General features: G+C 44.8%; 1 protein-coding gene across 4 annotated transcripts in view; it reads left to right on the top strand.

Annotated features, from left to right (window-relative positions):
* Window positions 1–22,479, top strand: part of ABCC9 (ATP binding cassette subfamily C member 9) — an 843,291-nt gene that overhangs the window by 671,113 nt on the left and 149,699 nt on the right. For all 4 annotated transcript variants that reach the window (XM_069228541.1, XM_069228540.1, XM_069228543.1 and 1 more), the window contains one exon: window positions 10,732–10,852. In XM_069228541.1, the coding sequence (XP_069084642.1) occupies window positions 10,732–10,852 (121 nt within the window). The remainder of the gene's footprint in view (window positions 1–10,731; window positions 10,853–22,479) is intronic.

The following is a 22,479-nucleotide window of genomic DNA, read 5'->3' as shown; positions in this document are numbered from 1 at the left end:
ACAGGTAGCATTGAGAGTAGATTTGGAAAAATCAAAAAAAGCAAGTCAAGGAGAATTTAATGAACTCAAAATGGCCTCAAATTATTTATAGAGGAGGGTAATGTAACACAAAGATTATTGTACGGCACTGCACAAACACAAGTCCCAATCCTCCCCGACACCAGTGCATGAAATTGGGCTACTGGTTGACTGGACTGGAGCCCTACTCAAGTAGTACCCACAATTCTTGGGAACAGGTAGACATGTTGAGTTAGGTGTAATGGAATTGTAACTAAAAGCCCTCTTTAATGGTAAAGTTTGATTTTTAATCACAAGGAGTCTTCATGTGAGAGGATTCTGCATCAACCTTTTCAGCCCACAGCCTAATCAGAACCGTTGAAGTGCAATGCATCCCTGAAGCAGGCCCTCCGTTGGCAAGCGCGATGCATCCTTGACATGGGACCACTGCAACCATGATCTAAGGCACTCTTGTTCAGCAGGCCTGACTGGGTCCCTCTAGCTGACCTGCACTCCATCGCAGGTGGCCTGAACTTGTGAAATTGCTCCGGTCCTGTGCAAGCAGATTTCTCACTGTTGGCACTTTGTCTTTTTTTACGCAATTTTCAATGAAATATTTAAACCTACATTTCTCTGGTTCTCCCGATTGATACTGACTCAAGGTATGGGCCAGTAGTAATCTAAGCAGAAGTCAGGTCTATTTTCTGTTAATAACTTTTCCCTCAAATATAGTGGTAGATAGAATGCAGAGGTTCTAGTAGAAATGTGCACAGGATATGCTGCATGTGTGATATGAGTAGGAAGTGAGATTGCAGTGCAAGGTAGATTGGGGTACAAAAAGTAATAAAGACAACAAAACACACTGGAAGCAATTAATGTAAAATCTTATTTTAAAGTACCCCACTGAAAAAAGCTCCACAAAATGTAAAAAAGCGGCCTATAAAGGAAGGGCCAAAAATAGTTTAATTTCCACCACAGATATCAATACAAATAAAAATGCATGTACAGTTTCAACATTCCATTTTCCTTCCCTGGGGGGCTAATAAGGGGACAGGACTTCATTTCCCCCCTTCCTTCCTCCTCCCCCTCCCGGGAGAGAAAATGTATTTTTATAATTGCCAGCAAGGGGCATTGACACTGTCCTCTAGCGGGAATTAATTGTGAAGGAGCACTATTGGAAAGGGGAGACTCTATAATGGTACCCCTCTGTGCTGTGTTCCCTGAGGAGTGGAAAATGGCTCCAGGTACAAATGTTTAAAAAAAAATAAAAAAAATGGGGCATGGCCGCCTAGAGCGAGAGCTCCGTGTCGCGGCAAATCTAGAGGGGCAGCGGGGGCGCAGAGGCAGCTGGAGAACATGCTACACCTGGCGCTATCTGTTTTAACAACTGTTGTGCCTTGGACCGGTGCCCGGAGACACCGTGAAGGCGAGCCAGGAGACTGAGAGCTCGCGACTTGCCCGTGACTCCCTCTCAGCGGAGAGGGTCTGGCTGGAGGGACGGAGTCGCGTCATAGGAGAGCCACGGCTGGTGCGGTTGCAGCGACCGCGGAATGGACTGATGAGCCGGGGGAGCTGCGAACAGCTGCTCGCACACGGTGCCTATATCTCCCAGACTTCAACGGGGAGATCCGCTGAGGCGCCAACGACCTCTCGATCCTCCGAAAGCTGTAGAAAGGGTAGAGGCCTTGCAGGAGAGACGGACCGCGCCTCCCTAACGTAGGCGGAGAGACTCATCCGAAAAGCGCAGATTATCGGAAGTGGAGGTATGGTCTCTCCCCCCCATCCTCCCCAAAGCTGAAAAACATCGGACTGCCGGACTACCCCACAGAACACCCCCCATTGAGACATCGAGCCCAACTCTTCCTCCTCCTCCCCCCAAACTGCAAATAACATTGGTCGAATAGAAGGAGAAGTGGGAGACACAAGAGAGGAGGGGAACAAAGAGGAGCATGGGGTGGCGGGGAGGAGGAAACAGAGAGACGGAGAGAGGGGGACCGGAGGGAGCGGAGAGAGCGAGAAGAGAATGGCAAAGCCGGAGGAGCAGAGAGATAGACAGGAGAGCAGAGAGGTGAAGAAGATGACAGGGAAAACAAACTGCACCCAAACATCTTATACCCCTCTCCCCATAACATATGCTAGAGAGAGACGAAGAAAGAGGGGGCACGACGGCGACAACACAAACCTGAACTAGAAAAGAGGGGGATACATAGAGAAAAGATTGAAAAGGAGGAAAAGAGATAAAAAAGAAAGGATCAGAGGACAACGGGAGAATACCTTAAAAAAAAATCCCCAGAGATAGAAGAAACACCATCAAAAGTAAGACAAAGTGGGAAAAAAAAAAACCCGAAAACGATACAAAAAGATACACAGAAAAAAACACCGTGCAGGGGGCAAGGTGATCTAAGTCCAAAAACTCAGGAGGGCCTCAACATCGCTTATCCCCCCTCCACTCAGATCACTTAAGTTCAAGGGCAGGAGTGAACGCCCCACCTCAATTCATACATTCCAAGAAAATGCCGATGACAATAGACTGAGAATACAGTCACATACAATCCCAACCAGACTAGACGACTGGAAAAGGACCTGGAGGTAGCCATACCCACCCTTTCTCTCTCTCAACGCTCCCTGCATCCAGCACCAATCACAAGTGAGCCTGGTATAGGGAATAGTGAACATAACTTCTCAATACTCTGGGCTATAGCAATTCCCTCACCAGCTCCACCACAGCGCAACTTGTAATAGCCGCCAAGGGGGAAAAAGAAAAAGAAAGAAAGTGGTGAACAACGAATAAGTGAAAACGGAGATTGGAGGGCAAGAAAAAACACAAAAAAGAGGAAGGACAGAATAGAAACAAGAACCGACAGACACAGAAAGCCCAAACCTCTACTGGATCTAGAGGAAGGAAAACTGTGTACTAAGTAGACGATCCTGGTGGACCGTTGAGGCAATGCCCGGTAACAAACCGAATCATAAATCCGCCAGTAAACCCGCATGACAGCTATTATTTTCGGAAGCGCTTCAACACAAATGCTTAACCTCCACCACGACCAGCCCTCAAACATCGCCACCTCCAACCGAGCCCACCACAATGGCTGACAAGAGCCACCCCACAACTATGGACCGGATATTACAGGAAATTACCACTGTCAGCCGCCGCATAGAGGGGATGGACACCTCTATAACTTCGCTAACACTAGAGACCAAATCCATGCAATATGAAATCGCAAGCTTCCAATCCAGAGTGACAGGACTGGAGCGACGCATGGGATTAGTAGAGGCGCAGGCCATTGTGTCCCGGGACCGAGACCAAGACCTCCTCTATCTCAGGAGCAAGCTAACGGACATGGAGGATAGAGATAACATTCGTCTACACGGGATTCCGGAAAATGAAGAAGGCGCGGACATGCAGGCCTTCCTGAGTTCCACTCCCCAAAACTGATCTCACTGGACTTCGACCCACCAATAGAATTCCAACGGGCACATAGAATAGGACCAAAACGCTCCGGCAATCCTTCAAGACCCCGACCAATCATCACATGCTTGCTACGGCATAACCAGACCCATCAAATACTTCAAGCGGCACGCAACCGTGGACCTTTCCGAATAGATCAGCACGACATCCGAATAACTGCCCATTACTCCAAGGAAACCAACAACCGCAGAAAGGCCTTCCTAGCTCTGCGACACCGGCTTCACCAACTGAAGCGTCCTTTTCGATCCTGCAAGAATGTGGGTCACTAAAAACGGAGTATCTAAGGACTTTTACAACCCGAAGAACTGAGGCTTTTTCTAGATTTCTTCCAACCTCAACCTATGGACTCTACCAGCACAAACTGTTCGCATGACAACGCAGGAAACAATGAAGGTACTGGAAATTTCCCCCAGGACAGGAAAAAACGAACATGGCCCTGTGTGACACTGAAGCCGGTCAAAGAGGCAGAGACATAGAGAGACTGGCCAGATCACACGATGACAGGGGCCAGGTCTTACACGCAGTAGTAACTCACACCCAACTTTCAGAAAGGGACAAATCTCGTTCCCCACTAAAACCAGTGACTATACCCCCTGAGAGGAAGACACGATACTGCACACAAGAAAGACATTTGCTTGAAAACTAGAATACTGCAGCAGCTGTCAACCCCGTGGATGGATGAGTACCTATTCAGATCATATATGAGTGCCTTCATTATAATTGTCTAAGATTGTTAATGCTGTTGTCAAAACTAGACATTTCAAAAGTAAATGTTCACTTTAACCCAATATAAGGCCTCACAATGGGTAAATATCAAATAAATTGTAATCTGTCCCAAGGGTATGGCAGAGCATACACATCAACGCAAGGACTAGATTCTCCACCATCTCACAGGCTGCATAAGAGCCCAGACTTGGTTTTACAACATAGCACAAAGGGTATCAAATATTGAACAACCATCACAGAAACCGACACGTTCCCATTGTACTACAGAATACCCTGTACCAAGCACCACAATACAAGCCAATCTTACCCCAGCACACGACACATAAGACTAATACCGATGCCAGAATTAATTAATCCTCATAGATATCCCAGGGGCCACGATCGGGGCAAACCAGGATAAACAAATCTATTCCCTGAGACGCACGCAATACAATTTGACCCATTGTATATCAATACCCCGGCTAACATCATAAACTAAAATTACACAAGAAGAAACAACATACCATATTATAGTATAACAATATGGTGCTCCATACTAAGGCATTGCAATATAAATAGTCAAATATCCCCTCTTGAATGCACACACCCGCCCGCAGATCACCTATCACTGATACCCCTGAATTTCCTCCAGGAAAGGACGATCATGAGGATAGTATGTGCCAAGCTAATAAACTGACTATATCCGAATACAAACCACCTTATAATAGTATTATGATGTAATAATACGCGACAGGGCACCAGTAAGGGGGTGGACCACACAGTATCCTCACACACTACGGGACTTTGCAGCACTCACTGATTACTCTACGATAAATAGCCCAACGCCCAGATTAACAGTTCCTGATATAACAAGGTGATAATGGTAGTAGGACGTATTATGTTAATAATAATTAATAGGTTATAGGAATGTTGAAGTAGGCGAAAATGTGATATTACAGCTGAAAAGTAAAACTCAGGATGTACTGTGTATCTACATCTCTACGTATCTCTATCTGCATATGCACTAGCACTATATTGTTCCGTTTGCCCCCTCTCCTCTTCCACCCCAATCTCCCACTACTTGAATATCCTCTCCTCTCCATAAACTCTGTCCTTACCCGGCAATATCACCGCAGGATTTCCCACCATACATATGCACCTTCGCTCCCCCCAACCCCTGAAACATCAGATATTATGCAACAGGCACTAAGCCCCATCCTGTAATAATTTTCCTATTCTTTCCCCCCCTCCCTCACCTTATTGTCAACTCCCATACACGGTCAATAATAACTTACGCCAGTAACATCCAGGCATGATGATAACCAACTACCCCTCCTACTCCTAAAAGTACATGCTCCAGTTATATAAACGGCTAAACATTACAACTATCACCACCCACTGACAATTAGGCCTGTCTCTTGACTCTCGATATATAACCATGATTCCTACACCTCTCACTGCCATTAACATATAGATAGCCGGCTGCCAGCTGCCTCCCCCGCCCACCCTCCAGACAGGGACCCCCCCCGATGACACACGAGCCCCGAGAGGAACCGGACCCGCCGTCTACAGAACTAGCTAAGGAGTCAGGACCTCCAGCCTCCTTTTTCCTTTTTTTTTTCTTTCTTTTTCTTCTGTTTTCCCTTCTCTCTATAGCTCTCTGCGGCTCTTCCTCTATCTATTCCACTTTCTCCCTCCCTCTTCCACCTCTACCTTTTCTCTTTCTTCTTTTTTCTAGAGAGCACTCCTGACTGCTGCCAGCTGCACCACCCCCCCCATAACCCACTACATCATAACAAGTACAACTCCCACTTGAACAAAAGAGATAGCAGCCACTTCCTTCTCTCCCCCCCGTTGACAACGGAACAAGCGCGACCCTACACACTCGCCCAGGATGCCGAGAAGAGCCCCCCAAACGACACGACCATTGCGCATCCTCTCCTGGAATGTACATGGCATGACGAGCTATGTTAAGCGGAAAAAAATGTTGTCCTATCTTTAATCCAAAAAAGCAGATATCGCCTTGGTACAGGAGACCGACCTTGACACTTTTGAATCCGGTAAAATTAAACAGGATTGGGTAGGGAGGGTTGCTTTCAGTTGCTGCCCAGCGAACCAAGAACCTGGAAGCAGCACACCCCGCAAGTGCGGGGTAGCGATATTAATGCAAAAATCCCTTCCGATCACAATCATTAAAACGTGGAGCGATGCAGAAGGAAGGTACATATTTGCCAAACTAAAAATAGGGAATACCTCTTTATGCGTGGGCTCCGTCTATGCACCAGCCGGCTCAAAACGCACATTCCTCCTACAACTAAACCGTCTCCTGACAGAAATCGGGACTGCCCGATATATAACTGGGGGAGATTGGAGTCTCGCCCAAGACGCCATACTGGATAGGACAGGCCCCATTGATGTAGGCAACAATCACGACGGAGCACTCTTGACAGACATAACTGCGGACGTCGGCCTAGTGGATTATTGGAGAATACAACACCCGAAAGATAAGGAATATACTTTTATATTGGCCGTCCATGGCACCAATCGCGTCTGGACTGCTTTCTGGTATCACACACTGTAATTCCCCACATGCTGGACACCTGCATCCTAGACAGTGGTCTTTCAGACCACTCTCCAACACTAATTTTGATTCAGGTAGGCCTATCCCCCCCAGGTCGAAAACCGTGGCGCCTAGCTGTACGTAGATACCGCTCCCCCCAAGGAAAGGAGCAATTAAGAGCACATGTATCGACATACATGACAGAGAACACAAGCACTGTGACCTCCAAAAGGGTCCTATGGGCAATGGCAAAGGCGACACTGAGAGGGAATATGATGCGAGACGCAGCATTGGCCAACAAAGACAGAATAGCCCGTCAAACCACCCTAGAGACCACAATTCAGAACCTCACTAAACAGTACACCGCCCAACCATCCCCTAGGCTACACCGCTCCTTAGAACAAGCCCTCATGGCACACAATGAACTCTACATGTCCCAGGCTGCATATGCACTGCAAAAATTGCGAGACTGTCATTACGAACAAGGAGAGAAAGCAGGACGCCTCCTAGCAGCCCAGCTCTGACAAAGAGAGGCTGTTTCTGCCATTTCGGCCATAACATCCTCCTCCGGAGCGCTGTTAACTCGTCCACAAGATATTGTGAACGAGTTTGCCAAGTACTACTGACATCTCTATACCTCGGAAACGACGACTGATCAGGCACAGATAGAGGTATTTCTAACACGGCCAATATACCTCAATCTGCCTACACCCTTCCCTACATGCCGTGGCCCCTATAGCAGGGAACAAAAACATAAAAGTAGGAGGGAACCTCCTCATGTGGCCTCAATGGTTCGAGGCAGGAATCCACAATATATCCCATATAATAGATCGAAATAATTTATGAACCTTCGCCTCTCTTCAGGAGGAGTTCGGCATCCATAGTAATCAAGAATGGCGATACATACAGCTTAAACACTGTATTCGTAGAACACTAGGGGCTCCCCCATGGATGTTTAAAACTTCACCCATTGTTACTTATCTCCAGAAATGGGGCCGACATAAAGGCGTTATGGCTGGCCTTTATACCGAGTTAACAAATCATCTCTATTCACTACCCCTTCTTGAACGTCTACGTTTAAAATGGCAGGATAGACTTGAGATTACCTATACGGAAGAAGAGTGGTCAGACATACTAGAAGTCCTTGACAGGGGAGTACGCGAAGCCGCCTGAGATTCTGCCAATTCAAAGTTCTTCAAGACTGTTATTGGACCCCCGTTAAACTTCTCAGGGCAGGACTGCTGCTGCATGCGAAATGTTGGAGATGCATAGAACTCCACTGCGACCTACTTCACATCCTATGTCATTGTCCGACGATACAGCCCTTATGGGATGCGGTACGCCACGCCCTGTTGGACTTTATACAGATTCCAAATCCGACCCCACCACCACTAATTCTCTTACACAATATACGCCCATACCCCTCCCTAACACGAGCCCAAAAAAGGTTATTACACACGGCATTTGCCACGGCCAAAATATGCATACTCCGGCATTGGAGGTCTAGTATTGCCTCCACGCCGACGGAATGGATGACTGCCATGTATCAAACAGCCACCCATGAACGAGTGATCTATAACTTACAGGACCAAGTGGCGCTATTCGAGGAAGTCTGGCGTCCATTTATGACAAAATCATAAAGCAGCTGGAGGATGGCCAATGACCAACAGTCTGCGAGAAACAATTGCCCTCTCAAAATCTTTTACTTTCTTATTCCTCTCCCCCCTGTTCTTTCCTTTTTCTTCTCTAGCTATTCTCCCTACCCTCTCCCCCCCTCTTCCACTTTCTAGTTGCCCCACCCAGACAAACGCATCAGACTTTGGACTGAACAAGCTGACATCTCCCCCTGTCTTTTCACATAACCTGTGTCCGGGAAATTAACATACACAAGAAGAACCCATTCTTTAAAGGACCTCATAATAATGAACAAGTCACTATGGATGACCTCTTTATTTTATTTTCAATGCACTCCCCCTTCGACATTATTCCCCCACAGAGGTTGGAACCCCTACCCTCGCCTTATTCTATACCACAACAAATTAGGACCAAATCCCATATTGCCCACCTTCGAACGATACCCTACGCAGGACAGGGAACCATGGAACAACATACTTTCAGGTCTTGCCAGTCCTAATATGGGGTCTATGGACTTCCTTAATTTATCCACTAGTCTCCCCATTCAGCAGTCCTTCCCCCCAACTCCCCTCTTTTTCCCCCCACCTCCTTCAATCCACAAGACACCCCTATCTATCTCTCCCTTACTATAAGATAAACACTTCATATTGTCTCTCTCTCCCCCACACCTGTTTCTCCCCAAGAGTGTGTATATAATCTTTCAATTATCCAGCCAGGAATACCTGTCAGATTGTATACGTTTGTATACCTATTACAGAAACATCTATTTTAAAAAGGAAAAAGCATTGAAAAGTATATTTCAATATATTTTGTATCACCCTATATCTTTAATAAAACATTTAAAACAAAAAAATGTCCAAACCCCATTCTGCCTTCTATGAATACGAGAACCTGCCATGGATGCGGGTTCAGATCAGACTCCAGGGGAAGAAAAGTGGCATTAATACAAGGGCCTCATACTGGATGGGCTGAATGCACTAGGGCAACCCCCACCCCCCCCCAAAAGAAACAAATCCCTAGTTCTTATTGTTGGACTCCTGTGTAGGGATTGCAGCGTGACAACGTTTGAAGGAGCAATCCATCAAGAATAGGCACCATTAGAAAAGAAGAGATTTTCCCACCTTCCAAGTTTTTTGGTGCTTGGCGGGCTGCGTTACAGCATTGGATGTGGATGCTTAGACCTGCATTTTTCCTTGCCTGCCACAAACTGGAGCATCAATGACAGAATGGGCTAGCACACAAGCACATTGGTGTTGACCTCTAGTAAAGCCCCAAGGAGTGAACCTCTGGAGCAAACACCAGGGGTTTCCCCAGCTGTCCAAAAGAGAATAAGATATCCATGGCCTCCACATCAGCAAGGTATTGTAGAGGATGTGTATGTCTCATCCACCGCACTGAAATGGTTAAAGAACACAATATTTTAATATACAAGCCCATGTAAGTACAAAAATCAAGAAAACAAATATACAATCTGACACATTTGATCTGTTTGTTAGTCCACAGACCTATAGTGTCTGTAAATGCCTTTGGTTTTCTTGTGATCCTTAAATCATGTTTTTTATCACTTCTTTTGAGAGCACTATTTTCTCTGGCCTTTCAAAATAAAATCTTGCAAACCAGATAAGAACGTGAATGGTTTCTGGTTTCTTCACAACAGTATCCTCTGCATACAACAGCTTTTTTCCCCAAAACATCACCTTTTTTAGTCAGATTTTCTGGATTTTTGTATCAGATTTCATGACGATATCCTGTCGTATCACAAGTTCCATAGGCTAAAATGGAATTGTATTACAGCGGCCGGATATCTGTCACATTTGTGATGGAGTAACCTCCTCTGCCAAGCTCTAAATCAGGCCCTTAATCTTTCATCCGTTCACCTGAAGGTATTACCTTCATATCGGAGGGGTCTTTTACTGTGCAGACATCCTTAACCCTCGACAGTTCTGGAATCGGAATACAACATAGTTTACTAAACATTGAAATATCTCATTGCCATTCACTGTTGGTTTTTCAAGTGGACTGATTATCTCCACAACAATATGCAAAAACTGCAATCATAAGTGCTATACCTTACTTCTTCCTGTGCCTCATCTGGTTAATTATAGATAGCAAATACGTCCTCATTCGCCACCAGCTATATAATGAGCCATTATTGGCATATGAAGTTAGGCAACGGTACCAATGCTGTACTCTGAAAATTATATTTTTTTAAATAATTGTCTACTCATTGACAAATGTGATCATGAAATTTACCTGGTGCTATTGTTCGAGTTAATTTCATTGCAGGTCTGTCACATAAAACAGTGTTTGCTCGTGCATTTGCAATGATTGCATTTAAATTGTCTTATATTTTGTGATACAGGTGACAAATTATTTGAACTGGGTGGTACGGAATCTAGCAGATTTAGAGGTGCAGATGGGAGCTGTGAAGAAAGTGAACAGCTTCCTTAACATTGACTCTGAAGACTACGAAGGAACCATTGGTAAAATACATTTTTTTTGGAATGGAATGTCTAATGAAGAAAATAATCACATTATTTTTTTAAACAGGGAAAATGAACTACTCTCTCATCCATCTCAATGCTTATGGCTAAGGTCACTGGAGCAATGCAGTTGTGCAGCTATTGGGGGTTTCCACATTATATTTGCAGCACTTGCTATATCTTCACAATTTCAGTTTCCGGTGTTTATCCTGTAGTCAGTCATTTAAAGATGCGGCAATGCTGGTCGGATAGTATAAACCTTTATATTTCATGGACATTTGGAAGAACCTATGGCTGTATCAGGAAACAAAAAAAATCCATACTTTATTGAAACAGGGTGGATAGAATGATTCCCATTTGTCATGGATTCTGTTTAACTATTAACTCAAATTCATGTTCACATTCCAGACACTGTCCTCAAACCTGTCTTTATTTCAATCTGTCATGCAAACATCAGAATAATTACCAATATGTCGAGTCTATTTTTGGGACCGTTGCCTTGAATCCTAATTTAACTCCCAGTGCAAAGTTATATAAACATATTAAATGTACATTACTGTTCTGCAGAGCTACGTTATTATGTAGAAACTTGCCACCTAGGTACCACAGAATCTGCACACTATAAAACCCTTCCACAGTATCTGGTCCTTTATTGTCACATAATTCCAGTGGCCCTGTGTGTAGGTGGGAAAGCACAAAAATAGTGGGTCATTTACATGAGAACAAAAATTATGACTACGAGTAATATTACACTATAAAATGACTTAGTTATGTTGTGATGTGCATTGTTTTTACACAGGGTTTAAAAAACATTTGAACAAATGTCCTATTTTCCTAGTGCGAAAATGACAATGAATGTGAGAATAATTATATCTAGACAGTTATTTATGTGGATTAAAATTTAAAACTGATGATTTGTAGAGCCAATTAATTGTAAAATTTGGAGGAAGTTAAACTAAATAAGCCTTCTACAGATCCGTATATGGGTTCAAGAAACATGAGAATATTGACTAATAATCAAAAGGAGCAGTATATGTAACAAGTGTAGTTTAGAGTCCAGTCGATGAGTGGCGGCCGGCAGCTTTAGGAGTGAGGCGGGTGGGCAGGAAGCACACACACACACACACACACACACACACTCATTCTTTCACACACAGACACGCACGCATGAACGCACATCCATTAACAACAATTGTAACATTCAAACATGCACACACGCAACAAATATTCATTTTAAAAGTTCACACACCCTCATTCTTTCACACACACACACGCACGCACACACATCCATTAACAACACTCATACCATTCAAACATGCATGCACGCACCAAACATTCATTTAAAACATCACACACACACACTCATTCTTTCACACACACACACGCATGCACGCACCTCCATTAACAACATTCATAACATTAAAAAATGCATGCACGCACCAAACATTCATTTTAAAACATCACACACAACACACTTACCTTCAGCCTTAAGGTCCCACGAGGGTTGGGACTGCTGCCGAGGGAAGGCAGCAGTCCCAGCCTCGTCACAGAGTGGGATAGGGTCAGTGAGACTGCTGACCCACCCCATGCTGTGACGAAGTGTCACTGATTGACACTCGCCCTGGGCGCTTCAGGGCTTAAACCTGAAGCACCCAGGTCAAAGTTAATGGGTGACGCTTTCCTCGTCACCCAGGGGAGGGCCTTGAGGCACCTTTGCTGAGCAGAGGAGGTCACGCCCATAAGAACTGTGACCTCGTCAGCCCAGCAAAGTTCAGCTCAGGCAGCCAGGAGTCTGCGCAAATCACGCATGTCTCACTCCTGGCTGTCTGAGCTGAAAATGAAGAGTGTCTGTCAGGCTGACCTTTGTTCAGCCTGACAGACACTCTTCATGAGGGGCAAAAGGTGGTGGGGGGCGTGGCCCCTCCGCCTTAAAGGACGGGTCGCGCCAGCAGTCGATACACACTGAGATAATACATAAGACGCTATTAATTTGATTTTCTTTAGATTGACTCTTCAATCTCTACTTCACTTTATGGTAGTTCAGCATGGTAAAAGTCAAGGAATACAAACTAAAAAGAATCAATGTGTGCATTTGAAAATAACTTTTTCTGCAAATGCTTCTACGAGAAATTTAACCCAGTTGTTCAAAACTCTCCTAGCATCTGATCTGTTTTACTGGGATTGTAGGTCGCTGGGTACAGAAAAACATGGTCGCTATAGATGGCACCTGGGTCTAGAGGTATGGCGGGCCCATTGTACCCTGTTTATGTCTGTTTTCTTGCCTCAATACAGGAAATGAGGACACCACAATCTCTGCTTGCATTAGGGTCTGGGGCACACTTGGTAGTCATATCCTTCCTAAATCTCAAGATAAAAGCAGATGAGCATCTTTTTTATGTACAGCAACCTTTGAATCTCAAAGTCACAGTTGAATGGTCATTTAAAATGGTTGTTTTAATTGTTAAGATTTAAGCATTAAGTCTTATCAATTAAATTGTTTTGGAGTGCCAAGGGTGCCAGTGTGAATAAAATAATAAGTGAAATTTGATTACAAAAATGTTCCTCTGAAATATATCAAACTGCCATGAATCAGGATTATTATTATTATGATTATTATTATAATTATATTATTATTAGTTGCAGTATTAGTAGAAGTAGTAGTCATTGTTGCAGTAGTATGATCAGCAGTATTAGAAGTATTAATATTACTGTGACTAAATAATAAAAATATTAAATATAACATCATGATAATTTTATGCGTATTTGTAATGTGTGGTATCACCCATGAGGGCAGCTTTGCACTGATCATAATATAATGATAATGATAATGATAATAGTAATAAAACGTTGGACCTGTCGAACTCTATAGGCTGGTCAGAAATCACCAGCAGACCTATACTCCTACCCAGACTCCTCCTAGCACTAGCCGTCCACCATTTTACTGTGGTCCCTTTGTGAGTGAACTGAACTACACAGACAGCCATTCAGTCTGCTCTTTGATACGTCACTTCTGCCAACAGAATCAACCTGGTTTTACAGCAGAGGTCTTCAATGTGTGGTTCGCACCCCCTGGGGAGCCATGGAGTCTTGGAAAGGGGGTTGTGCATTCCCCCAGCAGATCGTTAACATGCTTCAGTTATACTTTTATTGATAGTCTCCTGTGCTGTGAAATTAAGCTGCACAGACAGGTAAAGAATCCTTTGTGCTTGGGGGCCTGCTTTCTAAATTAAATGCAAATGCGAGGTACAAGTTGATCGGCTAATGGTAAAATATACAAATGTAAAGGATGCTTTGGAGCTGGTTCTGGCTTTAGTTGATTGAATCACTCAAAGCTTTGCGATGGCAAAAATTTGTTCTCTTTGAATGGTAGTGCAAAGAGTTAACAACTGGGCTGTGAAGTGTGTGTTTTTAATTGTATATACATAGTGCTTACTACCCCTGATGAGGTGTTGAAGGAACAGCTGTTAGAACATTTATTACATATGGTATGGTGTTACTTAATCTACATTTTGGAAACACAATTTAATTTGAAACCTTTTTTGTGCATTTTATCGTGGCCTATCTTATAGAGTGTGCAATGCAAATATAAAATAATTACTTACATATTCACAGGGCTTTCTGTCACAGGCTGAGACCTCATGGCACTAAAAATACACAAGTCACTATTCTCCACTCAAGAACCAAGATTTAATTGTGTGGCTGTCTGGTTACACACAGACCTCTGCAGTGTATTAACTAATAGAGGTTTTACAATGCAAACATTGTATTTCTCAATGAGTAACCACTTTCTTTTATTTATTTTTCTTTAAGCTGCCTGTTATTTTATATGTAGCAACCTGATGGTGAAAGACCCAAAAAAGACTTACAGAATATTTTGGAGCATATTTATGAGAGGCTCGTGCCACCAGAGCATGCCTTTCATTGACGCTCCAGTGGCACGAGCCTCTCAGGCATACCTATGGGACAACGCACAGCAACCCTAAGCGGCATTGCAAGGCTCCATAGATATGGAGTAAGTCAAAGCAGCGCAAGCCGCTATGTTGCCTTACTCTGTGTCAAGGAGGCATTCCATGGGAGTTGCTGTGGGTGTTCCCATGCAACACCCATGGATTTTGACGCTCCCCCAGATTTACAAAATCATGTAAACTGGAGCAGTGGCTAATCCTTACACAGGCATAATTATGAGAAATGTTTTAATTTCTCCTCTGTTTTACCTCTTTCCATGTGTGTTGCATTCTGCTGCACACCTGGAAAGATGAAAATACCTCTCAGTATGTTTTGTTCAGGAAGGTGCCCCTTCCTGCACAAAAACAATCCTGCCGCCATTCACGGTAGGCAGCGCTGGGGAAAAGTACATGAATGTACTGTATTTCATAAATACAGTGCATTCCTGCCCTTTTATACTCGGGTAGGGCAGGGCGGCACTTCCCCATGCCAATTCCTCTTAAATGATGATCTTTGATTTTAGCCACACCCTTGACCACTCCCCAACACTCACTGAACTTTGGTTTGCTAAACACTATTTCATATTATTTCCTCACCGTAAAAATTATTTGCAGTGGGAATTGAGGATGTTTATGCTTGTCGAGTATGAGGACTACCAGCTTCTAGATTTTTTTGACAGGAAGGGGTCATTATGCCTAAGAGGTTTTGAGAGAGGGTCCCAGCATCAAAAAGTTCGAAGACCTCTGTTTTACAGTGATACAGAGCAAACGGTGTGATACTTTTTTAGTTACCTTTGGATTTAAGAGACTGAGTACTATTACTAGTTCTGCTAGACAATTCCATCAATGTAGGGTCAGGCAAAGGTTTTGCCTTTTCCCATTCAGGCAAAATTTGGAAACTTCGCCTTTGCAAAGGATGTCATACATTCCAGACTTTACCTAGGTGATGGGTGCCCCTCTCGGCTGGCCCAAAGCTGGGTTTATGTGTCAGCTGCAAAAATTCCCTGCACTGAATAAATAGGGGATTCTTTCAGTGGGGATTGAAAAACATGAATGACCGTGGTAGGGACTGGAGTGGTACTAAGGTTCAGTGGGACTGGCGATCTGGAGACAAGACAGTCAGGTTCGGTGGAATGGACCTTGCCAGGGAGGGAGATCATCATCTTAATCAACAGTGGATGGCGGGGCAGGAGTATGGTGAATGATCTGCTGTGAGCCAGCCCTTCTGCCCCAACCCCTGTGGCCACTTGTGTCAGTGAAGAGGGTTTACCACTTCAGGAAAGGGCTACTGAATCTTGTGAAGTACATAAAAACTATGAGATTGTGAGGTGCCTGCCTCAGCAACGTCAGATACGCTAACTGAAAGCTAAGCACCTCCTTTTTGGGCTTTCACCCTCAGGATGGTAGCAAGCTCGAGCAGTCAAGACTTATTCTTGGAGGGCGATGTGGGTTTAGAATATTGCACATTACAGTCAAATATACAGGCAGTTTTATATTGCTGAATAAAGACGTGTTATAACTTAACGAAAAGTGATATCGTTTTGTTTTGGTCCTCTCTCTTTGTTATGTTGACCTTTCATGATCCATAAATTAACCACTCGGGTGCGTGGGGCGAGCTGGTCTCGTCCTCGCACATGGTTCCCGTGTGCCGGGGACGAGACAAGCTCCTCCTGCACCCGGCCCACACTACCCCTGTGGGCCTCCCTCCCACACCCCCCAGTTAAAAGGGGAATCGCTTCCCCTTCCACCCCGATCCCTCCTGACCTCCACAGTGACGTCTGATGAGGTCAGCACGCGATCACATGCTGACCTCATCAGAAGTCACCTCCCATTGCGCTGGAAGCATGCTTCCAGCGCGATGCGGAAGAGAAATGCTCAGCATTTCTCTATCGCTCGGGAGGAGAGGGCAGGCAGAGGCATGAAAGGAAAGGCCTTATCTTTCCTTTCATGTCTCTGCAGGCATTTTTGATGCCTGATCGCAATGTGATTGGGCAGCAGAAATGCCCACTAGACACCAGGGATTTTTTTTGGGTGATACTGACACATAAGGGGAGCAGTCCTTTGGGCAAGGGCAGCTACCCATGGGGCCAAAATATTTTTCTGTCATTTCTGCCCCCCGGGGGCAGATTGACCTAATAGAATTAGGACAACGATACCCCCGTGGGCCTTCCTCCCACCCCCCCAGTTGGGGATGGAAGGGGAATCACTTCCCCTTCCACCCCGACCCCTCCTGACCCCCCCAGTGACATCTGATGAGGTCAGCACGCAATCGCTTGCTGACCTCATCAGAGGTCACCTCCCTTTGCGCTGGAAGCATGCTTCCAGCGCGATGCGGAAGAGAAATGCTCAGCATTCTTCCACTCTGGAGGAGGGGGCAGACAGAGGCATGAAAGGAAAGGCCTTATCTTTCCTTTCATGTCTCTGCAGGCATTTTTGCTGCCCAATCGCAATGTCATCGGGCAGCATAATACACCAGGGAATTTTTTTGGGTGATACTGACACAAAAGGGGAGCTGCCTTTTGGACAAATTCTGCTACCCAGGAGGCCAAATTATTTTTCTGCCATTTCTGTCCCCGGTGGGGGGGGCAGAAAACCCCTAGACACCAGGGGTACATTTTTGGGGGGTTTATTTTTTCTTTTTTATATGTGGGGAGCGATCCCTTAGGCAAAGGTCGCTCCCCAGGGTGCCAAAATATATTTAGGCCATTTCTGCCCCCCGTGGGGGCAGATCAGCCTAATATAATTAGGCCGATCTTCCCCCAGGGGCTGCAGAAACCTCTAAACACCAGGGATATATATATTTTTTTATTTACTTCATGTTTTAATGTTTGGGGAGCGACCCGTTAGGCAAGGGTCGCTCCCCTGGGAGTCAAATTGTATTCAGGCCATTTCTGACCCCCTTGGGGGCAGATCGGGCTATATTTATTAATCCAATCTGCCCCCAAGGGGGGACAGAAACCAAAAGATACCAGGGAATTTTCTTTTTTTATACTTGCGCATAAGGGGAGCGGCCCCTTGGGCAAGGGCCGCTCTACAGGGGAGCAAAATATTTTTAGGCCTTTTCTGCCCCCCTGGGGACAGATTGGCCTATTATAAATAGGCAGATCTGCCCTCGGGGGGCAGAAACCCCTAGACACCAGGTATATATTTTTGTTTATGTTTACTTTTGTTTATTATATATGGGGAGCGACTCCATAGGCAAGGGTCGCTCCCCTGGGGGGCAAATTGTACTTAGGCCTATTTTTGTTAGGCCAATCTGCCCCCAAGGGGGGCAGAAACCACTAGACACCAGGGATTTTTATTTTTTTGTGCCAATTTCATGCAAGGGGAGCGACCCCTTAGGCAAGGGTCGCTGTCCTGGGGGGGGGAGAATTTATTTTAGGCCATTTGTTCTCCCTTTGGGGGCAGATCTGCCTATTTCCATTAGGCCGATCTGCCCCCAAGGGGGGTCACAAACCACTTAGGCACCAGGGATTGGTGTGTGTGTATATGTGTGTGTTTTGTTTGGGGGGCAGCCCCTTGGGCAAGCGTCACTCCCCATGTGGTCACATTACTGTTGGCCATATCTGCCCCCCTTGAGGGCAGATTGGCCTATTTTTCGAAGGCCCATCTACCCCCAAGGGGTGCAGAAAGCCCACCAGGGAAGATTTATTTTTCAAAATAAGAGGGTGGGGGTATGGCCATATCCCCACCCCAAATAAATGGGGCCAAATTTGTTCTACCCACCAGTGGGCAGATGGGGCAATTACCCCTGATCCACACCCTGGAGGGGAAGAAAGTCTACTAGATGCCAGGTAATTAAAAAAAAACAGTGGGGTGGTGGCTACCAACCAATATGGGCCTGGTTATGCCCCCACCCCAACTGAAGGGGGTAACAGTCTTTCAGCTCTTCCCCCATACACTAAAACATCGTATCCCATGGCAAGCAAGAGGACAGTTGATTATTTTGGGTTTTGGTTCTACATTTGGGCCATGAGAGCTTGTCTAGATCTCAAAATCTTCCTACTTGGAATGGTGAGGGCTGCACTTTTTGGACTTTGGGACGCTGCCATGTAGAAAAATCCACAAGACCTAGACACATCTGAAAACTAAACATCTGGGTTATTCCAGGGTGGTGTGCTTCACATGCACCCGACACCATTTTCTTACCCACAATGACCTGCAAACCTACAACTTACATGGAAATCACACATTGTTCCCACATGTTTGTGATGAACCTTCTGGAATCTGAAGGAAGCCACAGAATTCCTACCACCCAGCCTTATCTCATCTATACTGATAATAATTCTGCTGCACTTGTCAGCCTAAATTTTTTTTTTTTCAACCTGCCCTTTTGGACCCGCTTTGGTCCCCCCTCAATTTCGACATGTTTTTGGCTCTTCCCTGTCACAGACACCTGGCTGTGACTGAGGGGAACGTTGGGTAGTAGGAAATGTGTTCCTGTGCGGTGATCTCACACAGAAATGTGGGAAACATTTGATTTTTTAACTAAATTTGAGGTTTGCTGGGGTTTCTGGGAAAGAAAACATTGGGGGATCCACACAAGTCACACCTCCCTGGACTCCCTCGGGTGTCTAGTTTTCAGAAATGTCTGGGTTTGGTAGGTTTCCCTAGATGGCTGCTGAGCCCAGGACCAAAAATGCAGGTGCCCTCCCTCCCCTGCAAAAACAGGTAGTTTTGTATTTGATAATTTTGATGTGTCCAGTTAGTGTTTTGGGTGCATTTCCTTTTGCGGGCACTAGGCCTACCCACACAAGTGAGGTATCATTTTTATCTGGAGACTTGGGGGAATGCTGGGAGGAAGGAAATTTGTGGCTACTCTCAGATTACAGAACTTTCTGTCACCGAAATGAGAGGAAAAAATGTTTTTTGGGCCAAATTTTGAGGTCTGCAAAGGATTCTTGGTAACAGAACCTGGTGAAAATGTGATGTGTCCAGGTTGTGTTTTGGGGCATTTCTTGACACGGGCGCTAGGCCTACCCACACAAGTGAGGTACCATTTTTATTGGGAGACTTGGGGGAACGCTGGATGGAAGGAGATTTGTGGCTCCTCTCAGATTCAAGACATTTTGAAGTTTGCAAAGGATTCTGGGTACCATAACCTGGTGAGAGTCCCACTAGTCACCCCATCTTGGATTCCCCTAGGTGTCTAGTTTTCAAAACTGCACAGGTGTGTTAGGTTTCCCTCGGTGCCAGCTGAGCTAGAGGCCACAATCCACAGCTATACACTTTGCAAAAAACAGCTCTGTTTCCTTTGTGAAAATGTGATGTGTCCACGTTGTGTTTTGGGGCATTTCCTGTTGCCGGCGCTAGGCCTACCCACACAAGTGAGGTACCATTTTTATCTAGAGACTTGGGGGAACGCTTGGTGGAAGGAAAGTTGTGGCTCCTCTCAGATTCCAGAACTTTCTGTCACCGAAATGTGAGGATAAGGTGTTTTTTTGGCCAAATTATGAGGTTTGCAAAGGATTCTGGGTAACAGAACCTGGTGAGAGCCCCACAAGTCACCCCATCTTGGATTCTCCTACGTATCTAGTTTTAAAAAATGCACAGGTTTGATAGGTTTCCCTGGATGCCGGCTCAGCTAGAGGCCCAAATCTACAGCAAGGCCCTTTGCAAAAAACACTTCAGATTTCAATGTAAAAATTTGATGTGTCCATGTTGCATTTCCTGTCGCAAACATTAGGCCTAACCACACAAGTTAGGTACCATTTTGATTGCGAGACTTGGGGGAAGACAGAGTAGCAAAAGAAGTGTTATTACCCCTCGTCTTTCTCTACAATTTTTCCTTCCAGTGTGGAAAAAATACATCTATTTGAGAAAGGCCCTGTAATTCACATGCTAGTATGGGCACCCCAGAATTCGGAGATGTGCAAATAACCACTGCTTCTCAACACCTTATCTTGTGCCCATTTTGGAAATACAAAGGTTTTCTTGATACCTATTTTTCACTCTTTATATTTAAGCAAATGAATTGCTGTATACCCGGTATAGAATGAAAACCCATTGCAAGGTGCAACTCATTTATTGGCTCTGGGTACCTAGGGTTCTTTATGAACCTACAAGCCCTATATATCCCTGCAACCAGAAGAGTCTAGCAGATATAACAGTATATTGCTTTCAAAGATCTGACATCGCAGGAAAAAGTTACAGAGTAAAACGTGGAAAGAAATGTCTGGTTTGTACACCTCAATTTCAATATGTTTTTATTTCAGCTGTTATTTTGTGTAGGAAACCCTTGTCAGATGTACACAAATGACCCCTTGCTTAATTCTGAATTTTGTCTACTTTCAAAAAATGTTTAGCTTTCTGGGATCCAGCATTGGTTTCACACTCATTTCTGTCACTAACTGGAAGGAGGCTGAAAGCCCAAAAAATAGTAAAAATGGGGTATGTCCCAGTAAAATACCAAAATTGTGTGGAAAAATTGGGTTTTCTGATTCACGTCTGCCTGTTCCTGAACGCTGGGAAGATGGTGATTTCAGCACCACAAACCGTTTGTTGATGCCATTTTCAGGTAAAAGAACACAAGCCTTCTTCTGCAGCCCTTTATTCTCATTTTTTTTTTACAAAAACTTAATTTTTGCTGTATTTTGGCGAATTTCTTCGTCTCCTTCAGGGGAACCCAGAAAGTCTGGGTACCTCTAGAATCCCTAGGATGTTGGAAAAAAGGACACAAATTTGGCGTGTGCAGCTTATGTGGACAAAAAGTTATGAGGGCCTAAACATGAACTGCTCAAAACAGCCAAAAAAAGGCTTGGTACCTGAGGGGGAAAAGGCCTGGCAGCGAAGGGGTTAAAGAATATATAACATGTAAAAAATTAAATTGTGCTTATATACTCACAATTTTGTGTGTGTTTCACGAGGAGTAAGAGTGCAGAAAATATTACGAGTGACCGAAAAGATAAATGGTATTAGGTGTGCGTTTTAGCATGTAATCTTCCCTGGTAAACGTCTAGGCTGCAAGTCCTAGAAAGCAGCTTAGGCTCGTACTGCCTGTCAGAATGCGGAAGTCACGTACAATTCACAAATTCGCCGAAATGCAACTTAATGTACCGTCGGGTGATTGGCATTTACTAGTCCAACTTAATGCATGTATCTGGCATCTTTTAGGCACCAGGTGGGTGCATGTCTATTCAGCACAGCTATGGACAACCTCAGTAACAAGGATCTTTCAATACAAGGACTTACTTTGGAAGCGAAACACGACCTATTCATATACCTGTGCATTGAACGGGACAAGTAAACTAGGATGGCGCAGTGCGTAGAAAAACAATCCTTATGGTCCTGTTCAATTCTTTGAGACCTTAAGCGACTGGTACTCTGAGGTTTAAGCTAGGTGGGGGTTCCATGGGTAGCACTGGGCTCTCTGATTCCCATGACTGCGCTGTTTCCTGAATCTCACAGCTTTTAGGGAAATGCCATCATGCTAAGGTATGCTCAGAGGGCCTGACTGGGAGCAATCAGCGCAGGAAAATTAGCAGCACACTCCTAAGAGGCCTCGAGTGATAAGTCCAAAGCCTATCTCCGATTGTTTCTGAGAACAATAAAGATGGAATGTTGTACTGTTGACTGACTTGGAGTTCACATCATTGACAGCATTTCTAGTCTGGCTTTACTGTTTATACCCGCTTTAGTAAGGTTAAAACTGTGCTGGCTGGTGTAAAATTGCCTTTTTGCTGC

The sequence above is a fragment of the Pleurodeles waltl genome, chromosome 4_1 (assembly GCF_031143425.1).
Source record: "Pleurodeles waltl isolate 20211129_DDA chromosome 4_1, aPleWal1.hap1.20221129, whole genome shotgun sequence".
NCBI classification, from domain to species: domain Eukaryota; kingdom Metazoa; phylum Chordata; class Amphibia; order Caudata; family Salamandridae; genus Pleurodeles; species Pleurodeles waltl.
The sequence above is the reverse complement of the archived record's forward strand: the minus strand, read 5'-3'. Positions and strand labels throughout refer to the sequence as shown.